This window comes from Rhincodon typus, chromosome 20 (genome assembly GCF_021869965.1).
Source record: "Rhincodon typus isolate 14 chromosome 20, sRhiTyp1.1, whole genome shotgun sequence".
In the NCBI taxonomy this organism is placed as follows: domain Eukaryota; kingdom Metazoa; phylum Chordata; class Chondrichthyes; order Orectolobiformes; family Rhincodontidae; genus Rhincodon; species Rhincodon typus.
In genome coordinates, this window is record NC_063351.1 from 48,274,885 (window position 1) to 48,298,372 (window position 23,488).

General features: G+C 44.6%; 1 protein-coding gene across 4 annotated transcripts in view; it reads left to right on the forward strand.

Moving 5' to 3' along the window:
- lzts2a (leucine zipper, putative tumor suppressor 2a) overlaps positions 1 to 14,931 on the forward strand; it is a 179,309-nt gene extending 164,378 nt beyond the window's left edge. For all 4 annotated transcript variants that reach the window (XM_048609087.1, XM_048609088.1, XM_048609089.1 and 1 more), the window contains 2 exons: positions 11,398 to 12,252; positions 13,931 to 14,931. In XM_048609087.1, the coding sequence (XP_048465044.1) occupies positions 11,398 to 12,252; positions 13,931 to 14,623 (1,548 nt within the window). In that variant the 3' untranslated portion in view covers positions 14,624 to 14,931. The remainder of the gene's footprint in view (positions 1 to 11,397; positions 12,253 to 13,930) is intronic.
- Positions 14,932 to 23,488: the final 8,557 nt, after the last annotated feature.

Here is a 23,488-nt window from a genome sequence, read left to right on the forward strand (position 1 = left end):
TCGATTGGCTGAATGGCCTGCTTCCACACTGTAGGGGTTCTGTGATTCAATGGAGCTGAGCTGAGGGGCATTGAGGCAAAGAAGGGTAGGCTAGAGAATGAAATCTGCTGATGGGGTGGAGTGAAGAAAGAGGGATCTCTGACTTAGATGGAGCATTAGCAGCAGAATCCAGTTGGGTCAAACCATTTGCACACTCAAGCCTCCAAATTAACAATGGCACCTCCTTGATGCACATCCTTAGAGCGGTAGAAACAATTTTTTAAAAAATGAGTCATTTAGATTATGCTCTCTGTAACTAGTTCAGAGTAGGATTGGCTGAATGGACGTAGCCTCCTCCATTTCTGGTGTTCTGCTGACAGGGTAAATAGGATCGGAGGAAGGTGCTGGGTTTTACACAGGGTGTGCTTTCAATGCGCAGCAGTTATTCAGAAGGAGTTCAAAGTCCTGGTACTCAAAGCCACTGCACATTTTTCTATGCTGGGGTGGAATACAAAGGGGAGGAAATGATTTTCTTTTTATTTGTTTGTTAGTGGCTGGCGGGGACAAGCATTTAGAGTCATAGAGGTCTATAGCATGGAAACAGGCCCTTCGGCCCAACTTGCCCATGCTACCCGGTTTTCATAATTAAACTAGTCCCATTTTCCAGCGTTTGGTCCATATACCCCCAAACCTATCCCATCCATGTACCTGTCTAAATGTTTCTTAAATGATGAAATTGTACTTACCTCGACCAATATCTCTGGCAGCCTGTTCCAGACACTCACTATGCTCTGTGTGAAATAATTGCCCTTCTGGACCCTTTTGTATCTTTCCCCTCTCACATTAAACCTATGCTGTCTAGTTTCAGACTCCCCTGCCTTGGGGAAAAGCTTTTGGCTATCCACCTTATCTATATATCTCATGATTTTATAGACTTCCATAAAGTCACCCCTACAGTCCCAGGAAATGGGTCCCAGACTATTCAGCCTCTCCCTGTAACTCAAACTTTCCAGTCCAGGTAGCATCCTAGTTGATTTTTCCGCTTTCTAGTTTATTGCCCACTTTGAACTGGCTTGTGGTAAGACAGCTCCTGCATCTTCCTGCCTTTGGCACTTTGATATAATTGTGTGGCTTGCTCGGCTATTGTAGGGGGTAGTCAGGCCCATTGCTGTGGGTATGGAGTCATGGTGTAGGTCAGACCGGGTAAGGATGGTAGATTACCGTCCTCGAGTTAGTGAATGGGTTTTCACATCAGTCTGCTAGATTCATCATTTACTGAGACAATGCGCCTTTTAATTCCAGGCAAATTAATGAAGTAAATTTGCTATCCTCACTCCCCACCTCACCTCCTCACCCCACCCCCCCCACCATTGCCCAGGTTGAATCTGTACCTCAGACTATTAAACATAGAAGATAGGAGCAGGAGGAGGCCATTCGGCCCTTCGAGCCTGCTCCACCATTCATCACGATCACGGCTGATTGTCCAACTCAACAGCCTAATCCTGCTTTCTCCCCATAACCTTTGATCCCATTTACCCCAAGTGCTATATCTAGGCACCTCTTGAATACATTCAATGTTTTGGCATCAACTGCTTCCTGTGGTAATGAATTCCACAGGTTCACCACTCCTTGGGTGAAGAAATGTCTCCTCATCTCTGTCCTAAATCATCTACCCCGAATCCTCATACTGTGAAACCCGGTTTTGGACACACCCACCATCAGGAACATCCTCCCTGCATCTACCCAGTCTAGTCCTGTTAGAATTTTATAAGTCTCTATGCGATTTCCCCCCTCATTTGTCTGAGCTCCAACGAAAACAATCCCAACGCAGTCAATCTCTCCTCATACGTCAGACCCGCCATCCCCAGGAATCAGCCTGGTAAACCTTTGCTCCACTCCCTCGAGAACAAGAGCATCCTTCCTCAGAAAAGGAGACCAAAACTGCACACAATATTCCAGGTGTGGTCTCACCAAGGCCCTGTATATTTGCAACAACGCACCCCTGCTCCTGTACTCGAAATCTCTCGCAATGATGGTCAACATACCATTTGCTTTCTTTAGCACCTGCTGCACCTGCATGCTTACCTTCAGTGACCAGTGCACAAGGACACCCAGGTCCCACTGCACACTCCCCTCTCCCAATTTACAGCCACTCAGGTAGTAATCTGCCTTCTTGTTTTTGCTTCCAAAGTGAATAACCTCACATTTATCCAAATGATACTGCATGTGCCATTGATTTACCCACTCACCCAGCCTGTTGAGATCATTCTGAAGGATCTCTGCATCTTCATCACAGATCACCCTCCCACCCAATGCCGTATCATCTGCAAACTTGGAGATGTTACATTTTGTTCCCTCATCCAAATCATTGACATATATTGTGAATAGCTGGGGTCCCTGTGGCACCCCATTAGTTACCGCCTGCCAATTTGAAAAGGACCCATTAATTCCCACTCTTTGTTTCCTCTCTGTCAGCCAGTTTTCTATCCATCTCAGTACACTTCCCCCAATCCCATGCACTTTAATCTTGCACAATAATCTCTTATGCAGCACTTCATCAAACGCTTTCTGAAAGTCCAAATATACGACATTGACTGGCTCCCCCTTGTCAGCTCTACCGGTTAAATCTTCGTAGAATTCCAACAGATTTGTCAAGCATGATTTCCCCTTCATAAATCCATACTGACTCTGTCTGATCCTCCCACTGCTTTCTAAATGCACCACTATAAAGTCCTTAATAATGGATTCGAGAATATTCCCCACTACTGATGTTAGGTCTATAACTCCCTGTTTTATCTCTACCTCCCTTTTTGAATATTGGAGTGACATTAGCCACCCTCCAATCTGCAGGGACTGTTCCAGAGTCTATAGCATCCTGGAAGATGACCACCAATACATCCACTATTTCTAGAACCACTTCCTCAAGTACTCTGGGATGTAGATTATCAGACCCTGGGGATTTATCTGCCTTCAATCCCATCAATTTTCCCAGCACCATTTCTCTACTAATATTGATCTCCTTCAATTCTTCCCTCTCACTAAATCTTGCATTCTCCAACATTTCTGGTATCTGGTTTGTGCCCTCTTCTGTGAACACAGAACCAAAGCATGTATTCAGTTGCTCCAGCCATTTCTTAATCCCCTATGATATATTCCCCCTTTTCTGTACGAAAGGGAGAGTTGGTGGGAGATTGTCACACAATTGGTAATCCTGAACACCAGCTTAATGCACTGGGATCATGGGTTCAAAGCCAACATTGGCTGAAGGTGAAATTTAAATTCAGTAAAAGTCTGGAATCGAGAGTCAGCCTAACTGTGACCTTGTACCCATTATCATAAAACAATCAGATAAGAAAATCTGCCATCCTTACCTGGGTTCCTTTAAACAAGGCATTTCTAAACTTACAAATATTGCTTAAAATAAAAAAATTCTTCACCTAGAGCGTGATGAGCCTGTGGAATTCTCTGCCACAGAAAGTGGTTGAAGCCAAAACATTGAATGTTTTCAGGAAGGCGTTAGATATGGTTTTTAGGGCTGAAGGGATCAAAACATATAGGGAAGAAAGAGGGAACAGGGGACTGAGTTGGATGATATGATCATATTGAATGGAGGAGCAGACTCGAGGGGCTGAATGGCTCCTGCTCCTATTTTCTGTGGTTCTGAGTTGTGAGAAGTGAAAAGTACACGATGAAATGAGATGATTGAGGGTCACAGCCTTCATTCAGATGTGTAAAAGGTGAATGGAATCATTCAAACTTTGAGACCCCTCAGCGCTTCTCCATGTTGTTTTGTTACCACACCCAGGATCTGGAAGGATCAGCCTTGGAAGCACTCCTGTTTATCTGTGCACCCTTTAAAATGAGTGCTACAACTGTAGCATAGTAGCTCCTACAAGTTGTAGATGCTGAAGGACTTCATGGGACTTTGCAGCACCAGTAGGCCATTTGGTCCTTCAAACCCGCTCCACCATTCAACAATGTCACGGCTAGGTGGTCTCAGCCCCACTTTCTCAGTTTTGCCCCAAACCCGAGATATGGTGACCCTGGGATTAAACCCACCACTAGCTCTCTCTCTCTCTCTGTCTCTCTGTCTGTCTATGATGAGAGAGCAGCCCCATTGTGCTCAGGGACAATGGTGACTGTCTCTTCACATTGTCACAAATCTATCAGACTCAGCCTTGCATCGATATAAAGAGTTCCACTTTCATCTGGGGAAGAGAATTCCACGGTCTAACCACCTTTCGAGAGAAATCAGTTCTCTTCATTTCTGCCTTAAAAAGATTTCTTGTTATTAAACGGTGTCCCTTAGTTTTAATCTTCCTACAAATGGAAGTACCCCCTGGTATCTGCTGTACACACTCCCCTCAAATTCATGGATGTTTTAATAATAGTTCTTCTTCTAAACCCCACCATGTTTCAGCCTGGCCTGTTCACCTTTCTTCATGAGGCAGCTCTTTCATCCCAGGAATGAGCTGGGTGAGCCTTCTCCAAACTGTTTCTAATGCAATTATATTCAAATAAAGAATCAAAATTGAAAACAGCACTCCAGATATCGACACACTCTGCTTTCTATCTCCTTATTATCTTTGTCGTCATTCTTTGCTGCTCCTTAAAACCTGCCCAATCCTCTGACCTGCCACTAATCTCTGCAAATTTGCGCAGCATTTCTTGCAATTTGACCCGATCTGTCATTTCTTCATTTAGCCACAGATGATGCGTCCTTCTCTAGGAAAAACCTAATCAAGGAGTTCCTCATGTTTTCTTTAAGTTACACGATTGCAGCTCTGCGACTGAAATCTAACAGTTCCAGGGGGTTTGGGGGGGGAATAGGCGTTCCAGTCCATTCTGGCCATTACGCTGGGACCTCATCGCTGCAGCTTCTGACTTAACTGCTGGCTCCCAGCTGAGGTGGGTTAAAATTATCTGCTCGTTTTCTTCCTGCATTCGCTGTTTTTTTTTTGTTTAAAAGAAGAAACTCACGTCAAGTTTATGGGAGCTTTCTGTGCACAAGTTTATTCTGTGAGCAAACTGCCTGCCCAGCTTCCTCTTTTACAATGGTGTCGCCATGCTGAAATGTACCTAATTGTCTGACACTCACTTCGGGGAACATCTTAAAGCAGTGGGTGGTGTTCAATGAATGACCATTTTTGTTCACTTTTTTAATGAATGCATATTGATTGGTCGTGTGTTGTTTCCTACTGATCTTAATGGTGGGCTGCTTAATTCACACTCTCCAACAATGACCTGCATTTATAAAGCGCCTGTTAATGCAGCAAAAGAACCCCGAGCCACTTCACAAAAATGTGAGCAAGCTCACTGGTGACGTTGAGCATCATAAGGATGGATTGGGACAGGCATCCGGTCATTTAGTCAAAGAGTTTAAAGTTTTAAGGAGGCTGTGGAGAGATTTAGAAGTGTAATTCCAGATATTAGGGCCTAGGAAGCTCAATGGCAAAGAATGGAATTGGGGGCAGTGCAATTGCCCAGAATTGGAGGAGCCCAAAGAATTTTAAAGGGTTGCAGGACAGGACTAATATAGAGACAGTGGAGAGCAATAATTTTAGTCTTAACTTCTTACTCTGTGAGGAAGATAATTTGGATTTAGAAAAGATTTGTTGATGTGATGGAATACTCCCCACTTGCCTGGATGGGGGCAGCCCCAACAACACTCAAGAAGCTCAACACCATCCAGGACAAAGCAGTCCCCACTTGATTGGCACCACATCCACAAACATCCCACTCCCTCCACCACCGACACTCAGTAGCAGCAGTGTGTACTATCTACAAGATGTGCTGCAGAAATTCACCAAAGATCCTCAGACAGCACCTTCCAAACCCACGACCACTTCCATCTAGAAGATCAAGGGCAGCACATACATGGGAACACCACCCCCTGCAAGTTCCCCCCCAAGTCACTCACCATCCTGACTTGGGATTATATCACCGTTCCTTCAGTGTCACTGGATCAAAATCCTGGAGTTTCCTCCCTAAGTGGGTGTACCTGGAGCACATGGACTGCAGTGTTTCAAGAAGGCAGCTCACCACCATCTTCTCAAGGGGGCAACTAGGGACGGGCAATAAATGCTGGGCCCAACCAGTGATGCCCATATTCTATGAATGATTTTTTTTATAGAAAGTCCATGTGGGTTAGGCACACCCACCATGTTCTTCTGTAGCGGTTTGATACAAATGTCTGCCTTGCTGTGCCCTTTCTGGAGGCAGATAAGATTTAACGGCTAGTTGACAGTGTAGTATAAACCAGTCACAGTGAATGATCCTTGCATAGAGTGGTTAATCCTGAGGCACACCCAATACAGCGCTTTGGCCCTCTGTCAGCGTTTGGGTATCTATTAGACAGCTCACTGGGAAATGCCCATGAGGTTTTGCAAATGACAGACCACAAGGAGACAATCTGAGGTAGGTCCCAGGATAGGCAGGACAGTCAGAGTATTGGGAGAGAAGGGGTGCTAACTGGAAAGGAGTGACGGTGCACTGGGGATGAGGGGTTGATGAGAAGACATAGGGGAAGGAGAGGATTGATTGAAGATAAAAGCGAATTATTGTATTTGCTGGAGATCTGAAAGCCAGAGATTGCTGGAGAAACTCAACAGGTCTGGTTGCATCTGCAAAATAATGTTTAAAGTTCAGCATGACTCTTCTTCGGAATAAAAGGAATTATCGATTGGTAGAAATGGGAAAACATTAGGAGAGTGCGAGCCACGTTGAACAGCCTTGGAGTTGTAGTGTTCACTGGCAGCTTCTGATATTTTGTTGAATGTTTGTTTGCAATCCCTCCTTTTTGAATGACTAGCTGCAGCAGGTTGTTGGTACACAGGAAGTCACCCCCATTTTCTTAGACATAGCCGGCATCGAACCAGCTACATTCCTGCTCAGTTAATATTGTCCATGGAATTTCAAGCAGTGTCTAAGTCCCTTATTTGCATTGGCAAAGGCACTAGGATGTAATTCAACAGGGAGCACTGGACACTGCTTCTTATAACCTCATTAACAAAGCACATGACATTTGAGAGAGCAGTATGTGTACCCATGCTGCAGCCATGTTTAATATTTTGGTGTCTGGCTTATATCTGTAAAATTAACCATTCCAAACAATTTCCGGTCATCATGTTTTGTCAGCAGCTTCAGAAATCAGACAGCCCCAACTGAGCTAGCGTCTTCTCCAGGTTAGAACACACATTCCAACTGGAATATTCTCCTCTGGTCACTCCATCTAGCAGAATGATTTTTTTTGAATTGTCCCACTGGACGTGGATGTTGCTGGTTGGGCCCAGCATTTATTGCCTAGCCCCTAGTTGCCCCCTTGAGATGGTGGAGGTGAGCGGCCTTCTTCAACCACTGCAGTCCATGTGCTCTAGGTTGACCCACAATGCCGTTAGGGAAGGAATTCCAGGATTTTGACCAAGCGGCAGTGAAGGAACAGCGATATATGAGTGGCTTGGAGGGGAACTTGCAGGGGGTTGGTGTTCCCATGTATCTGCTGCCCTTGTCCTTCTAGATGGAAGTGGTCGTGGGTTTGGAAGGTGGTGGCTGAGGATCTTTGGTGAATTTCTGCAGAGCAACTTGTAGATAGCACACCCTGCTGCTACTGAGTGTTGGTGGTGGAGGGAAAGGATGCTTGTGGATGTGGTGCCAAAGTACAGGCCTAAGCATAGATTTTGATGCCAAAACAATGGAGGCCATATTAATATCTGTTGACTTATCTGCCATCATCCAAGGCAAATACTTTTTAATTACTGAGAATGGAGTGTTAATGTGAGGTGTAAAAGTATCAGCTTTGCATGTACAGTAGCACGTGTTTAGTGTTTCCGTAAATTAGACCCAGTTAATGCATTGTATAAAGTATCTACTGATTATGTCCTGGTAATGAAGTAGTAATCATCCTGAAATGGAACCACCATAATTACTAGTGTAATGATTAGTGTGAATGTTGTTGCATTGCTGTACATTGGGTCTCTGTAGACCATCTTGTGTGTATATTGTCTGAGGCAATGAAGGACACATCTGACCTTGTGTCACTGTCTCTCTCAGTACACAGCATGAAGGTTCAATGTTCACCTGATGTGGTTCCTAAGGCGGGTCATCTCAGCCTGTCACATCCCACAGTGGATGAATTATGATGCATCTCAGACCTGTATCCCACCCCGGCCTTCCCCATCCAGACAGCCTTGTCAGCAGAATGCTAAATCCCTGGGGGGGTGCTTGGACGTGCTTTCTGCAAACCCAGGGTGTGGGGAGAGGGCTTTTCCTTGAGAACCCACATCGGGAGCTAATAATCACGGGCAAATTGCTTGTCTACAAGCAAACACCTCCATCAGAATGGCAGGCAAATCTCAGAAAGGTTTGATGTAACAACACTGGCCCTTTGCACTTACAAGATCCGTGAGAGTTTGTCAGAATTGGTCGGGGGGAAGGGTTAGTAAGTATTAAATGGCAGCGGCTCCATTTAAGTGGCTCTGCTTTAAACACAACTTTGGATCCTGGAGGGTTTTCTAACATTGTATAAAAGCAATTTTAGCTTTGAATTATTTATTTCCTCCAAAGTGCACGATATATGGAACTGTGAAAGTGAGTAAACAACTGTAATTTAATCGAGTACAGATGGCATCTAAAACCACAAGAATGAGGCTCCAATCGTGGTTTATAGGCATCAGCTCAAATCTGAGATGGGATCAAGATCTTTCCCTCTCTCAGCACCTCTTTCTCTGTCTCTTTGTCTCTGTCTCTCTGTCTTTTTCCCTCTCTATCTCTCTCTCTGTCCTGTCTCTTTGTACCTCTCTCTCTGTCCCTGGCTGTTTCTTTGTCTCTTTTCCTCTCCATCTCTCTCTCTCTCTATCCTGTCTCTTTGTACCTCTCTCCCTGGCTGTTTCTCTTTGTCTGTGTTCCTCCCTCTCTGTCTCTTTCTCTCAGTCTTTCTCTCGCTCTCTGTTTGTCTGTCTGTCTCTCTGCCAGTCCCTCTAAATTTCTCTTTCTCTGTGTCTCTCTCTCTTTCTTCCCTCACTCAGTCCCCCTCTCATTCTGCCCCTCTCTTTCTCTGTATGTCTGTCTCTTTCTCTCTGTCCCTCTCTCAATCCCTCTCTCTCTCTCCCCGCCGCTTTCTCTCTCCTACCCTCTGTCTCAGTACTCTTTCTCTCTCTCTCCCTCTTTTCTCCTTTTATCTCTCTGTCTCTCTCTCTCTTTCTCCGTCTTGTTCTCTCTGCCCACAAGTTAGTGATGCTCCCACATCCTGCCTCCACCACATTTCTAGGCTGTGTGTTCTGGACCCTAACTACTCACTGCGTGAGAGTCATTTTCTCGTCTCACGTTCGCTTCTTTTGCAAATTACTCAAATCTGTCTGGTCTGATCTTAATTTTCTAATGGCTTGGACAGTTTCTCCCGCTCCTCTTTGTCCATATCCCTTATGATTTTGAAAAATTCTATCAAATCTCCTCGTACGTTTCTCCTACCCGGTGTAAACTGTTACAACTTTTCCAGCCTATCCTCAAATGTCCACTCCCTACACTAACAATGCTCAGTAGCAGCAGTGTGTACTATCTACAAGATGCAATGCAGAAATTCACCAAAGATCCTTTCGACAGCATCTTCCTTCCAAATCCACGACCACTTCCATCCAGAAGAACAAGGGCAGCAGATACATGGGAATACCACAACCTTCAAGTTCCCCTCAAAGCCGCTCACCACCTGACTTGGAAGAAAGCTGCTGTTGCTCCAGTGACGTTAGGTCAAAACCCTGGAATTCCCTGCCTAATGGAAATGTGGGCCTACAAACAGCAAGGACTATAGTGGCTCAAGAAGGCAGTTCACCACCACATTCTCGAGAGCAACTAGGGATAGGCAATAAATGCTGGCTGGGCCAGCATTTTCTCATCCCTGGAAGAATTCTCATAAACCTCTTCTGCACTGTCTGAAACGCTTTTCCAAAGTGTACTGCACAGAGCTATACTTGCTACTCCAGCTGAAGTCTAACCGCTGTCAGATACAAGCTGCTAACTCCTGCACTCCATGCCCCATTAATAAAGTCGAGAATATTGTCTGCTTTATTCACTGCTGTCTCTCCATGTGTCTTGCAACTTTAATGAGTTATGTGCCCAGGTCTTTTTGCTCCTGTACACTTCTTAGATTCATAACCTTTCCTTTACACTTGCTGTCCATGTTGTTTCTATCACAATGTATCACTTCACCCTTCTTCGCATTGAACTTCATTTGTCACCTGTCCATCCCTTGCACCAACTTGTTTATGTCCTTTTTAGGTTCTAGCCAGTCCTCCTCACACACTGAAAGAAGAGTGTGTGCAGTCTCCCATAGCTCCAGTAAACATCCTCGTGACCAGCTCTGAATGTTTGATTATTACTTTGCCTGAGAACTTGGTGGTGGTTTTTTTTTTAATTTAACCTATCTTTCTAATCAACCTGTTCAGGGATATTATCACACATGTCTGGAGCAGTTGGGACTTGAACCTAGGTCTCCTGGTCCAGAAGTAGGGACACTTTGACTGCACCACAAGAGGGCCCCTACACTAACCATTTTTTTGTCATTAACCTATTTTTCTAATCAATAAACTTGAAAGGGTTCAGAAAAGATTTAGAAGGGTGTTGGCAGGGTTGGAGGGTTTGAGCTTTAGGGAGAGGCTGAATAGGCTGGGGCTATTTTCCCTGGAGCGTTGGAGGCTGAGAAGTGACCTTATAGAGGTTTACAAAGTCATGAGGGGCATGGATAGGGTGAATAGGCAAAGTCTTTTCCCCAGGGTGGCGGGAGTCCAAAACTAGAGGGCATAGGTTTAAGGTGAGAGGGGAAAGATATAAAAGGGACCTAAGGGACGTCTTTTTCACACAGAGGGTGGTGCGTGTATGGAATGAGCTGCCAGAAGAAGTGGTGGAGGCTGGTACAATTACAACATTTAAAAGGCAGCTGGATGGGTATATGAATAGGATGGATTAAGAGGGATATGGGCCAAAATTAAGTTAGGATATCTGGGCCAGCATGGATAAGTTGGACCAAAGGGCCTGTTTCTGTGCTGGCAACTCTACGAGTTCCATAACATGTTCAGAGATGTTTTACACAGCTCTGGAGCAGGTGGGACTTGAACCTAGGCCTCCCAGCCCTGGGGTAGGGACATTACCACTGCTCCATAAGAGGGCCTGAGTGACTTATATGGCAGTGCAGGACAGGGTCATTAAAGGGAACCTGGATGCATGCAGGAGCCAGCCATGGGAAAGATGAGGAACCTGTTGGTACAGCATTACCTTCCTTTTATTAAACACGAAGGGCTACTGCTCCTTCAGCCTGCCTTCAGTAAAACCTGCCCTTGAAATGACAGTCTTCAAACGGCCAATGTTTTATTTTTCTCTCTCTCTCTGTGGGATTATTCTTTTTGTCATTAATATTTATTGGTGTTTCAGAACATTGAAAAGAACATTATCAGACCGACGGCGTTCAAGCCAGTGCTGACCAAGAACAGGAGCTCGGTACAGTACCTTGTCCCTCGTCCTGCTAATGGGCTGTCAGACAGTGTGGGCAGCCTCAACATCTTGTTCAGTGGCGGCTCGGTGAGCTCGGTGAACTCTGTCGAAAAGCGCAGCTCCTTGCAGGCGTACAACTGCAAGAACAGCGTGCACTCGGGAACGATGTCGGACTCTGGGAGGAACTCCCTGTCCAGCCTCCCGATGTACAGCGTGGGCTGTGGGCCGCACCTCGAGACGGGACACACCAACCTGGAGGCTGGTGGCCAGCAGCATCTGTTCCATGAGAGGGGCTTGGTGGTGGGACTGTCAAACTCTGACAGCGGCCGCTCCTCACCCAGCAAGAGCACGGCGTCTCTGACCAGCCGTGGACCCCCGCTCTCCGACAGCGGGTCCTGCGACCGCTCCCCAGTCTCCGCCCACGAGCTTCTGGTCCGCGAGCTCGAAGAGAAGCTGCGGGAGCGCGACGCCGAGCTCCAGCAGATGCGCCTGAGCCTGGAGGAGAGCGAAGCCGCCCTGTGCCAGGTCTATGAGGAGAAGCGGCGCCGCTGCGAGCAGGAGATGGAAGAGTTGAGGCAGAGCTGTGCCAACAAGCTCAAACAGAACTCACAGAAGGCCCAGCGGGTGCAGCAAGTCCTGCAGTTGGAGCTGTTCCAGCTCCAACAGGAGAAGAAGAAACTCCAGGAGGACTTTGCCCAGTTACTGCAGGAACGCGAAGCCCTGGAGAAAAAGTGTGCGACGATCGAGAAAGAGCAGACGGAGCTTGGGCCAAGACTGGAGGAAACCAAATGGGAGGTAGGTCACCTCTTACAGACACTTTGTAATGGGCTTTGTAACTGGGGAGGCCATGGCCTAGTGGTATTATCACTGGCCTGTTAATCCAGAGACCCAGATAATGTTCTGGGGACCCAGGTTCAAATCCCACCATGGCAGATGGTGGAATCTGAATTCAATAAATATCTGGAATTAAGAGCCTAATGATGACTGTGAATCCATTCTCCATTCTCAGGAAAAACCCATCTGCTTCACTAATGCCCTTCAGGGAAGGAAACTGCCATCCTTACCTGGCCTACATGTGACTCCTGACCCACAGCAATGTGGTTGATTCTGAACTGCCCCCTGGGCAATAAATGCTGTCTAGCCAGCAATGCCCTCATCCTGTTAATGAATAAAGGAAAAGCAGACACCCAGGGTTTATTGTCTAGGAACATGTGTTCAAATCCCACTATGGCAGCTGGAGGAATTTATATTTAATTCCTAAAGTCTAAAATTGCAAGCTAGTCTCAGTTTCCAGGTCACCGTCACTATCATTGATTGTAGTGAAAACCCACCTGGTCTTTCAGGCCATCCTTATCAGGTCTGGCCTACATGTGACTCCAGACCTACAGCAACATGGTTGAGTCTTGACTGCCCTGAGAAACTGCTTAGTAAGTGAGAGAAATCCTTCCCTACTTCTCCAAGTGTATTGGTGTAACTGGAATTCCTGATTCCTGGAGCTGTTCTCCTTAATTTTCATTTTATAATCGTAGAATCCCTACCATGTGGAAACAGGCCCTTCGACCCAACAAGTCCACACCGAACCTCAGTGCATCGTACCTAGACCCATCCCCCTATAAACCCCCTAATCTACACATCCCTGAACAATATGGCCAATTTAGCATGGCCAATCCATCTAACCTGCACATCTTTGGACTGTGGGAGGAAACCGGAGCACCCGGAGGAATCCCACGCAGATACAGGGAGAACATGCAAACTCCACACAGACAGTCGCCCGAGGGTGGAATCAAATCCAGGTCCCTGGCGCTGTGAGGCAGCAGTGCTAACCACTGAGCCACCGTGCTGCCCTGTTAAAATGTCCCATCGGGATGTCCTTCTCATGTGCCTCCCTCATGTCATGCCCTCCCTTTCTTTATAATTATTTCTCTCTCTCTCTTGTTCTTAACCTTTCCTCTTCCTCTCTTACCGCCACTGTTCCACATCCTTTTTATCCCATAATAATAGAGAACTGCAGATGCTGGAGATCTGAAACAAACACAGGCAGGAAATTGCTGGAGAAACTCAGCAGGTCTGGGAGAGAGAAACAGAGTTAACATTTCGAGTCCAATCTGAAATAGGGTTACCAAACACAAAACATTAACTCTGTTTCTCTCTCCACAGATACTGCCAGATCTGCTGAGTTTCTCCAGCAATTTGTGCTATTACACATTCCTTTTATCCCACAATTCTTTGACACTAATCTGACCTTTATTCTATAGATCTCATTCTTTCTGCAGTCTACTGGAAACTCATGTTTGGTATTAACCTTTGCTTCAGTGTTTTGTTCCTCTTCTCCTGGAACCTTAGCTCTTTACTCTCTCTTCCACATTTGAAGAGAAAATAAGATGAGAATGACATGGAGAAAAGTGCAGTGGATTGAAAGGAGACCTTTGCTGAGCGAACATCTTATTTCTGTTTATTGCTTTCCTTCCTTTAGGTTTGCCAAAAGTCCGGAGAGATTTCTCTACTGAAGCAGCAGCTGAAGGACTCACAGGCTGAGCTCTCTCTGAAGAGCAATGAGATTATCTCCTTGAAGGCTCAGCTCCGAGAGATTAGAGCTGAACTCCAAGATCACGAGGATGAGATTCACGAGTTCCGGGACTCTGTCCACACAAAGACTCTGGAGCTGGAAGTCTGCGAGAATGAACTGCAGCGGAAGAAGAACGAGGCCGAACTTTTGAGAGAGAAGGTGGGAAAGCTGGAGGAGGAGACCACGGGCCTGAGAGAAGCTCTGGGCCACACAAGACACATGAGCCAGGAGCAGGAAGACGCTGCCCTAATGTACGAAAGCGACGAAGCCAAGGTGCAGCGACAAAATGCAGACAACCAGCAGGCCCTGAGGCAGCAGGTGGAGAAACTGAGGGCTGAGCTTATGTATGAACGAAAGAGGTGCGAGACCCAGCTGGAGAACTTTGAGGTGGAGCGGCGCACCTGGCAAGGTGAGAAAGAGAAAGTGATTCGGTACCAGAAACAGCTGCAACACAACTACATCCAAATGTACAGGAGGAATCGAGAGCTGGAAAGAGAGATGAGGCAACTCACCTTGGAACTGGAGTCCAGGGAAATAGGTGGGCTTGAAATGCGAAACAAAGACATTCAATTTGAGGAAATCACTGCGACGGAAATCTAACTTAAAAAAAAAGATTTTGTAATGAACAAAAGCACCCATGCCAAATCTAGTGTTGGATAAATATAACACCGACATAATGGACAATCAATATAAGTCTTTAACCTGCTCAAGTTTATTCAGATGTTCACAATAAAAGGACATTTAATGGCTTTGGATAACCTGATACATACTCCCTGCAGGCATGTTTGGACACCTCAATCTATTACTTTTACGGAGGTACCTTGCTGTCTTCCTTTTTCTATTCCATGCTGTCCTGTGTCATGCCGTATGAGCTGAGGGAGGAATAAAATGAAATAAAGCAGTCGGTATTCATGTGTAAAGACTGTTTATATTGTTGACAGCCATTGTTGCTGAAATGGTGGTCCCTGTAGCAGCACCTACCATTGCTGAGCCACTACATTTACAGTTTCCTAATACTGGGGGTGTCGGTGTTGTCTTTGAGTCAATCTGTTTTCCTTTTTTCTGGAACAGTTAGGTGAATCTTCCTCCTTGTCACTCATGCACCAACACAAGAGGGAGTTCAGCAATTTGACTAATGGCTGAACAAGCCTTTCATCAGGAAAGACAAAAGCAATAATGACAAAGATTAACTGAAAAATGCTTTATAGATGTGGAAGTAAATAAAATTAAAACCTAAATATCCTTCTGGACAGGTAAAATGAGTTATAAAATGGCATGAAATGATGAAGGTGATTTCCTTTCTTGTTCAAATAGAAAGGAGCCTGAATTTTCTGCCATATGTATCTTTTAAGATGCCCACCATTAGCCAAGTTGTCTTAGGCTATCTGGTTGTAATTCATTTCAATCATATTTACCTGTCCATTTTATTGACACAGAATGTTCCAAATGCACACAGAACAATGACACAAAGGTTAACTTTGGAAGTGGGACCCCATGGGCTACAAGTGGTTCCCGAAATTGGATGTGGATGTGTCCATGCCAGGTCATTGTGATAAAAGCAAAACACAGCGGATGCTGGAAATGTGAAACAAACACAGGGAACACTGGAAAAACTCAGCAGGTCTGGCAGTGTCTGTGGAGGGAGAGAGAGAAACAGAGTTAATGCCTGGAGTCTTGTTAGTCTTGGTAGGACTCTTGTTCATTATTTCTGAGCCACTGTTTTGGAGAAGGATAGGAGTGAGGTTCATGGTTCCCAGTCTTTGACCATCACCATTATGCCAGGAGAAGCGATGTAGGCCAGGCCAGTCCAGTGGGAATTCCCACCACCTCCCATTCTGTGTGCATGGCCAGAGCAGGTACTGAGTACTGCAGATGCTCACTAAGCATTAGATTGTCCTAACAAATGCTGAGCTGTTTGGAAATGCGCTGACTCTCCTCTTCCAATATATTTTCAGCTGAACTTGCCCTTCCTGGGACCTAGTGGGCTGGAAATGATTCCATCTCTCTCCATCCCTTTTACCTCCCCCTCCAGCAGTTCACACAGCGGATACCCCAAATACACTGTGCTTGTGTGGGCGCCAACCTTTATCATTCTCCTCATCCTGGGAATGACTGTTGAGTCAGTGACTGGCCAGCAATGCTGAGGTCCTGGCTACTTTGGTCAAGTGAAAGTCAGGGGATCAAACTGAATTTTTAAAAACATCAAACTCAGTGCTGAAAGAGAGCCTCATGCTCAACGAAGCCTTCCAGGGCAAAAAATATCCCTCACTGCAATAGCATAACTGTAAAGATCTATTTATCATGAATACCATTTCGCCAACTTTGCAGAAAGTTTAAGAGAAAAGCTAATTGCTCCCTACCTCAAGGACTATGCTTAATAATGTAATATGAATTCCATCTGATAAGAAATTTTAACCAAATGAAAATGGTGATGAAAATATGTGAAAACAGCCAGACATGTATCCCCACAGGATATTGTGGAGCCTCTGCACTGCAAGCAAGGAGGACCCAATAAACCTGTTGCTGCGTCGTGAGAGATAGAGTGATGTTAACTTCCCATAGTAATTCTTTGAGGTTTGAAACCCATTAGTTCAGCACCTGATCACTGTCAGTGTTATTGGTTACTCCAATAGTTAAGACATGGTTACAATGTTGGACCTGCTTCATCTCGACGGCTCAGTTGTAAATGGGGCAGAGAAGGAGGCTGTTCAGCTGTAAATGTGGCTATATCTGTGGTGGGCTCAGAGATAGCTTTTCCTTGCCAGGTTAAGAAATCAGACACTTTCCATTGATTTTATTTTATCAACTGTTCCCTGTGTTTGTTTGAGTTATAAGGAGGCTGGATAGGCTCGGACTTATTTACCTGGAGTGTCGGAGATGGAGGAGTGACCTTATAGAGGGCTAAAATATCATGAGAGGCATAGATTAGGTAGATAGCCAACAGCTTTTCCCCAGGGTAGGGGAGTCTAAAACGAGGGAGCATAGGTTTAAGGTGAGAGGGGAGAGACACAAAAGGGTCCAGACAGGCAATTATTTCACACAGAGGATGGTGGGAATCTGGAACAGGCTGCCAGAGGTAACGGTGGAGGTGAGTACAATTTTGTCCTTTAAGAAACATTTGGACAGGTACAGGGATGGGATTGGTATGGAGGGATATGGACCAAACGTAGGCAAATGGGAGTAGACTAATTGTGAAAACTGGGCGGCATGAACAAGTTGGGCTGAAGGGCCTGTTTGCATGCTGTAAATCTCTGTGGGTCTATGAACTGAGAAAAGCAGCTGCTAGCAGCAGTTAATCTTTTTCTGCAAGATATTGCTGTTTTCAACAGGATTCACTGGCTGTGAGGCAGACCCCATATCTCCCTGTGAAAGATTGTGGGATTCTTTGTTTTCTTTTCACCATCACAATACAGACAAGGTGCCCAGGACTCTACACATGAACTGGATTAAACCTGTCCATGTTCCACATTTACTTTCTTGAATATTTTAATATGTGATCAATGAAGACTGTCCTACGATAGGTTTAGCCCTGGAATACAGCCTTGTTGCCGTTTCTCTACTTGTTTCATGTCCTCGGCCATTGGAATCGGGAAGATGAACTACTCCTCAGTTTCTGGGATTGCCCCATGACTTGTGACAATCAGATTTATCATGTTGCGTCATACGTTTACAGATCATCTAAGGAATATGCTTGACTCTTGTACAATACAGAATTAAGCTTTCCCTTAATTCATTTCCAATAAAGGGCCATTGTGAGTCATTTATGTTTTGGCACTTGCACTATACATGGACAGTCCATATGTCTGAGATATAACTCCTTCCGCGTGCTCTGAAAATAAGCCAATGATTTCTCTCGTTGGGTTATATCCTGCACTGCGACCATTTGATGACTGAAGCTATTGCTGGTGGAAAGTGTCTCTCCTACCCTCTCGGACATAGTGTCTGAGCATTGTCCTTGTTTTCAAATTCTGTTCTGTTCTCCATCACTGTAACCCCTCTGACCATCCCAAATCTGCCTGCGCTCATCCAATCCTGTTCTCAAGCATTCCTAGTTTCCTTCCACTCAGCATTGGCAGCCAGATCTACAGTTGCTTGGACCCAAATTTTTGGAATTCCAAATATAACTAAAAGGTGCTCCTTAAAACCTACCTCTGATCAATCTATCACTCACCTGTCCCTAATATCTCCTGGTGGCTCGCATCGAATTTTATCTGGTCGTATTCCAGTGAAGGTCTTTGGGATATTTACACCATTCAAAGTGCTATATAAATGCAAGGTCTTGTTGCTCTCTGATTAAAACAAAAGAGCAGCAAATATCTATTAGAAGTGAGTCAGCAGGGTCCTCGCAGTGGGACCTTGGCAAAAAGTTTGGGTGATGGAGAGAGTTACATATTTTCAAATTGGTTGTGGTTCCCATGACTTAACATTTGTAATCCCTTCTGCAAGGTGTACCCTGCTGATTTCAGTCTTCACGCACTTCAAATGGAAAATACACGGAGGTTATGGTTGACTGATCCCCACAGGAAGGTCTCATCGTGTAGTGAAGGGATGTTGAGCCAAAATCTCCAGCTTCCAAGTCCCTCCTCCCGGACTTTACGGCCCAGAGGAGTGTGTTGATGGACCTGCAAATCCTTCCGTCACCCAGGAATGGCAGGCGATAAGGGTAGGAGAGATTCCTGGTCAGCGAGAGACAGCATGTTCCTCCCAAACTACAATTCCAGGCTACACCTTGCATGTAAAAGTATGCGTTACTACCAACATTCCCGCTAATTTTCTTACTGGTGACACTATTCCATGATTCTGGCCATAGGATTGGTCTCATTCGAGAGAGAGAGAGAGACAGATGACTGGTGGTGGTTTAACCTGAGGGTCACCATGTTTCAGGCAAGGGGAGAGGTTGAGAAGGAATGTATTTCATGGTAATCTCAACTGGTGTGGGAATTGCTTTGGTGGCTCTCTGCATTGCAAACCAGCTGAGCTAAACTGACCCCTTTTGACACATGATCTGACTGTTCCAGACCAAGCTTACTGCAATCGGTGCTGTACAATCATTGGTCTTTGACATGCAGTATATGAATTCTAATACTGTAGAATAATTACGCAGACATGACTAGAGGTATGGGACTTTTCTGAAGAAAATGTAAGTGCGTATTACATTGTTTTCAAAATTGCAACTGTACAAAGTCTCTCCATGCTCTTGGCACATCCAAATTCCATGACAGAGTTCTGGAATTCTAAATGAGTGAGATTTATGTTCAGTGCAATTTGAACTCCTTTCTCACATTTTCTGAACCTTGGATGAACTTTGTCAAGCAGCTGGGACCCATGTTCGGTCAAGATAAAACAATGTTTGGGATCTTTGTTCCAACATGTCTGAGACAGCATTGGTTCCCACAGCCTGTATCTGTTGGAATGAGCCTATATGGGCAGATAAAGCGTGTTGGAAAGGGTGAAGTGAGTGAAGGGGAACATTTGTTGCAGCTGCTCACATTCCTGCCCCATTCTCGATGCATGGATAACTTCAGGCACTGATGCGGTCTCCCAAAGTGGAGAACAAGAAGAAACTTTGATCTTCCTTTTGGCCGATGGATGTAAAAAAACTAGTCAGCAGCCTGTTTTACATCTCTTCCCCCCAGTCAGTTTGAACATTATTGGAAATAAAAAAATGAGAATGATGTGAAACAAAATGCCAGTGCTCTTACAAAGTTGAGATCCCAGCTAAGATATTTTGTTGCTACCTTGAATTTTGACAACCTTAGAAAGAAATAACTTATTGATCACACACTGATGACCCAGATGCATTTGGAGTATTTACCACAGCGGGTTTGATATCTTCCCTTCTCTCATTGATTTATGTGAGCGGATTCCCCAATGTGTAACTGCTCAGAACACCAGCAGCTCGTTCACGGAACTATTGATTAGAAACACAGGAACAGGAGTCGGCCATTCAGTCCCTTGAGCCTGTTCCACCATTCAATGAGATCATGGATCATCTGTGGCCTAACTCCATAAACCTGCCTTTGGCCCATAATCCCTTACTACCTTTGCTTAACAAAAATGTAGCTATCTCAGATGTAAAATTAACAACTGATCCAGCATTTCCTGCTGTTGTGGAAGAGAGTTCCAAACCTCTCCCACCCTTTTGTGTGTAAAAGTGCTTCCTAATGTCTCTCCTGAATGGTCTGGCCCTAATTCTCAGACTATGCCCCTAGTTCTAGAATCCCCAACCAGCGAAAATGATTTGTCTTTATCTACCCTGGGAATGTCTTGAAGACGTTAAAATCAGATCATCACTTAAACTTCTAAATTCTAGAGAAAACAGGCCTAATTTGTGGACTCTCCCCTCGTAACATGAACCCTTATGTTCAGTTATCATTCTTGTTAACCTACATTGTGTTCCCTTCAAGGCCAATCTATCCTTCCTAATGTGTGGTGCCCAGATCTGCTCACAGTGCTCCAAGTGGGGTCTAACCAGGGTTTTGTATTAGGAATGCTGAGACAGCAAGCTCGCTGTTTGAGCACTGAGCATCATTCCCATTATTGAGAGGGGACAGATATCCACTCTTGCCATCACCAGTTACCCACACACTTGTTTCAAAACAATCAGGACTGGGAACTTAAAGTAGAAAAGAGAAAGAGTTGGTGGGAGTGGGTGTGAAATTGGCTTTGAGTGCTGAGGTTAATTATAGCAGCTTTATTGCTACCCCACAACATTTTAAATCAGGATTATTCACGTCTTTACTACTCTGGCTAAAGTAACTTGCCCACTGCAGCCTTGTTTTGAAACTGCAGTCTCAAGTATCAGAGGAATTGCATGCAGCCAGAATATGTGAAATTCCAAAAGCCACCACAGTGTCAGAGAAAGGTCATTTAGGATTGAGTTGAGGAGGGATTTCTTCACTCAGAGGGTGGTGAAACCCTGGAATTCTCTATCTCCAGAGGGCTGTTGTACGTCAGCCGTTGTGTATATTCGAAACAAGGATTAATAAGTATTTTTGGTATTGAAAATATTGAGGAATGTGAGGATAGTGTGGGAATAGTGACATTGAGGTAGCTCACCATGTAAGACCTTGTTGAATGACAGAGCAGGCTCAAGGGGCTGAATGGCCAACTGTTCCTATTTGCCATGTCCCATGGGAGTCATTCTCAATGTTGTGTCTGACTTAGTGAAGGTGATCCACTGCCCTTCATAGAATCAATCTCACCCTCAGCTCATTGAAATGAAGAGAAGTTGGGCAGATGTTTGTCAGGTTACCTCTCAGGCACAACATTACAAATTATTACCCACAATCTCTATCCATTTCTGCTAATACATATACTTTAAAATCAAAACCTTAACAATTCTGCATTTTTGAAGGTAATAGCAGGGCAAACAGACTGTGTCGTTGTAGTTTCTAATCTTGCCAATTATTTACAAACATGGTGGAAATGCTGCACTGAGGTGGGGGCAGGGATGGTACAGTTAATTTTGGTTTCAATGCTATCATAGAAAATAAGAGCAGGACGTGGCTATTCAGCCCCTCAAACCTGCTCCACCAACCAATATGATCATAGCTGATCATCCAATCCAGCACTGTTTTCCTGCTTTTCCCCCATACCCTTTGATCCCTTTAGACCTAAGAATTATCTTTATCCATCACCCGTGAAAAACATTTAATGTTTTGGCCACAACTGCTTTCTGTGGCAGAGAATTCCACAGGCTCACGACTCTCTCCGTGAAGAAATTTCTCCTCATCTCAGTCTTAAATAGCCTATCTTGTATGCTTAGACTTAACCTAAGGAGTGGTGATGGCCCAGTGGTATTATTTTTAAACTATTAATCCAGAAAATTAATGTTCTGAGGGTTCAAATCCTGCTATGGCAGAATTGGATTGAATAAAAAAATCTGGAATGAATAAATATATTGATGACTGTGAAACCATTGCTGATTGTCAAAAATAAACATCTGGTTCACTAATGTCCTTCAGGGAAGGAAATTTGCTATCTTTGCCTGGGCTGGCCTACATGTGACTCCAGACCCACAGCAATGCGGTTGACTGTTAACTGCCCTCTGGGCAATTAGGGATGGGCAATAAATGCTGCCCCGGCCAGCGATGTATTCATCACTGTGAATGAATAAAAAAAACTTGGCTGGTTCAATCCTAGCAGTTTTTTTAAAACAACATGTTCAAATCTTGGTACTTTATTTGTCCCTTTTTTGAGAAGGGAATGAACTACAGGTAGTGACCTTGATCAGTCAGAATTGCAAAGGAACACTTTGGGCCATGTAGTAAAAGATGCATCTTTGCTTAACCCAGTGGATCTACTGATGAAGATGATGCAGCAAAGAGTTAAAATTCCAAACTCAATTAACCATGAACAATGGAGGGGGGAAAGGTGGGAAAAGGGGGCTGGTGGCTGTGTAGTTATTTAAATCTACCTGCTCAGAGATGTTATCACACACCTCTGGAGCAGCTGGGGCATTGAACCTGGGCCTCCTTGCTCATGGGTGGAGACACTACCAGTGTGCTACAAGAGAATCCATTCCCCTCCAACCATTGCTGGCTGTGGAGAGTCACTAATCCTCTAGATTCGTCTGGAATCTCTGGGAGTTAAAGATTAATCTCCTGAGTACTGCTGTGACCACCGCCAGGTAAAAGATAATAGAGACATTGAATAAAATGTTATTTTAAAAAAAGCTCTTTGAACACTTACTTTTTTTGTAGTTACGAGAATATTGAAGGTGGTGAAAAGGTGATGTTTGGATGGAGCTGCTGTTGCTATGAAACCTCTTGGATTTCAGCCAATGAGAGCTATGGACCCTGTGACTGAAGAAGTTAGCAGATTGAGAAATTACAGATGATTTTGATTAAAAGGCAGGCTTTTTCTTAAATTAAGCAAGGTTCCATCCCTGAGATTTTTCTTCCCAACCTTTATCTTTTGTACCAGCAGTATTTTCATCCAAAGAATATGCCTTTGATAATGACCTTCAAAAGGGTCTGTATAGGCAACATCTGAGAGTGGCCTGTGATAATCCACCTGAGTTTCTCTGTAAATAACTCCAGGGGATACAGGACAGTATCCAGTTGGGGGTGGATTTAGCATCTATTCTGGCTCTCCTAACTATGTATGACAGGGATGAACTTAGAGCTGCCAGAATTCTCTTTGTTTAAAAATACAGTACTGAAAGCTCTTCTACCTGATCTGAACCAGGCATCAACAAATTCTAGAGAACATGAGAAGCACCTTGTCAAGACTTTAAGCAATCATTCTAAATTACAAGAAACAAAAATTGTACAATCCTGACCTTGAACATTTAAAGTATGTTATTCTGTCTGGAAGTCCGAACCATGATTTACAGTGCAGTATGTATTTCCCCAATAATTCTACATCAATGGCTGTCTGTCAGTTTAAAAATGGTAATATGGAAGATCATTGTACTTCAGCTCTTCCGAGCAATAAGACTGTAAAATTGATTCCTGTATG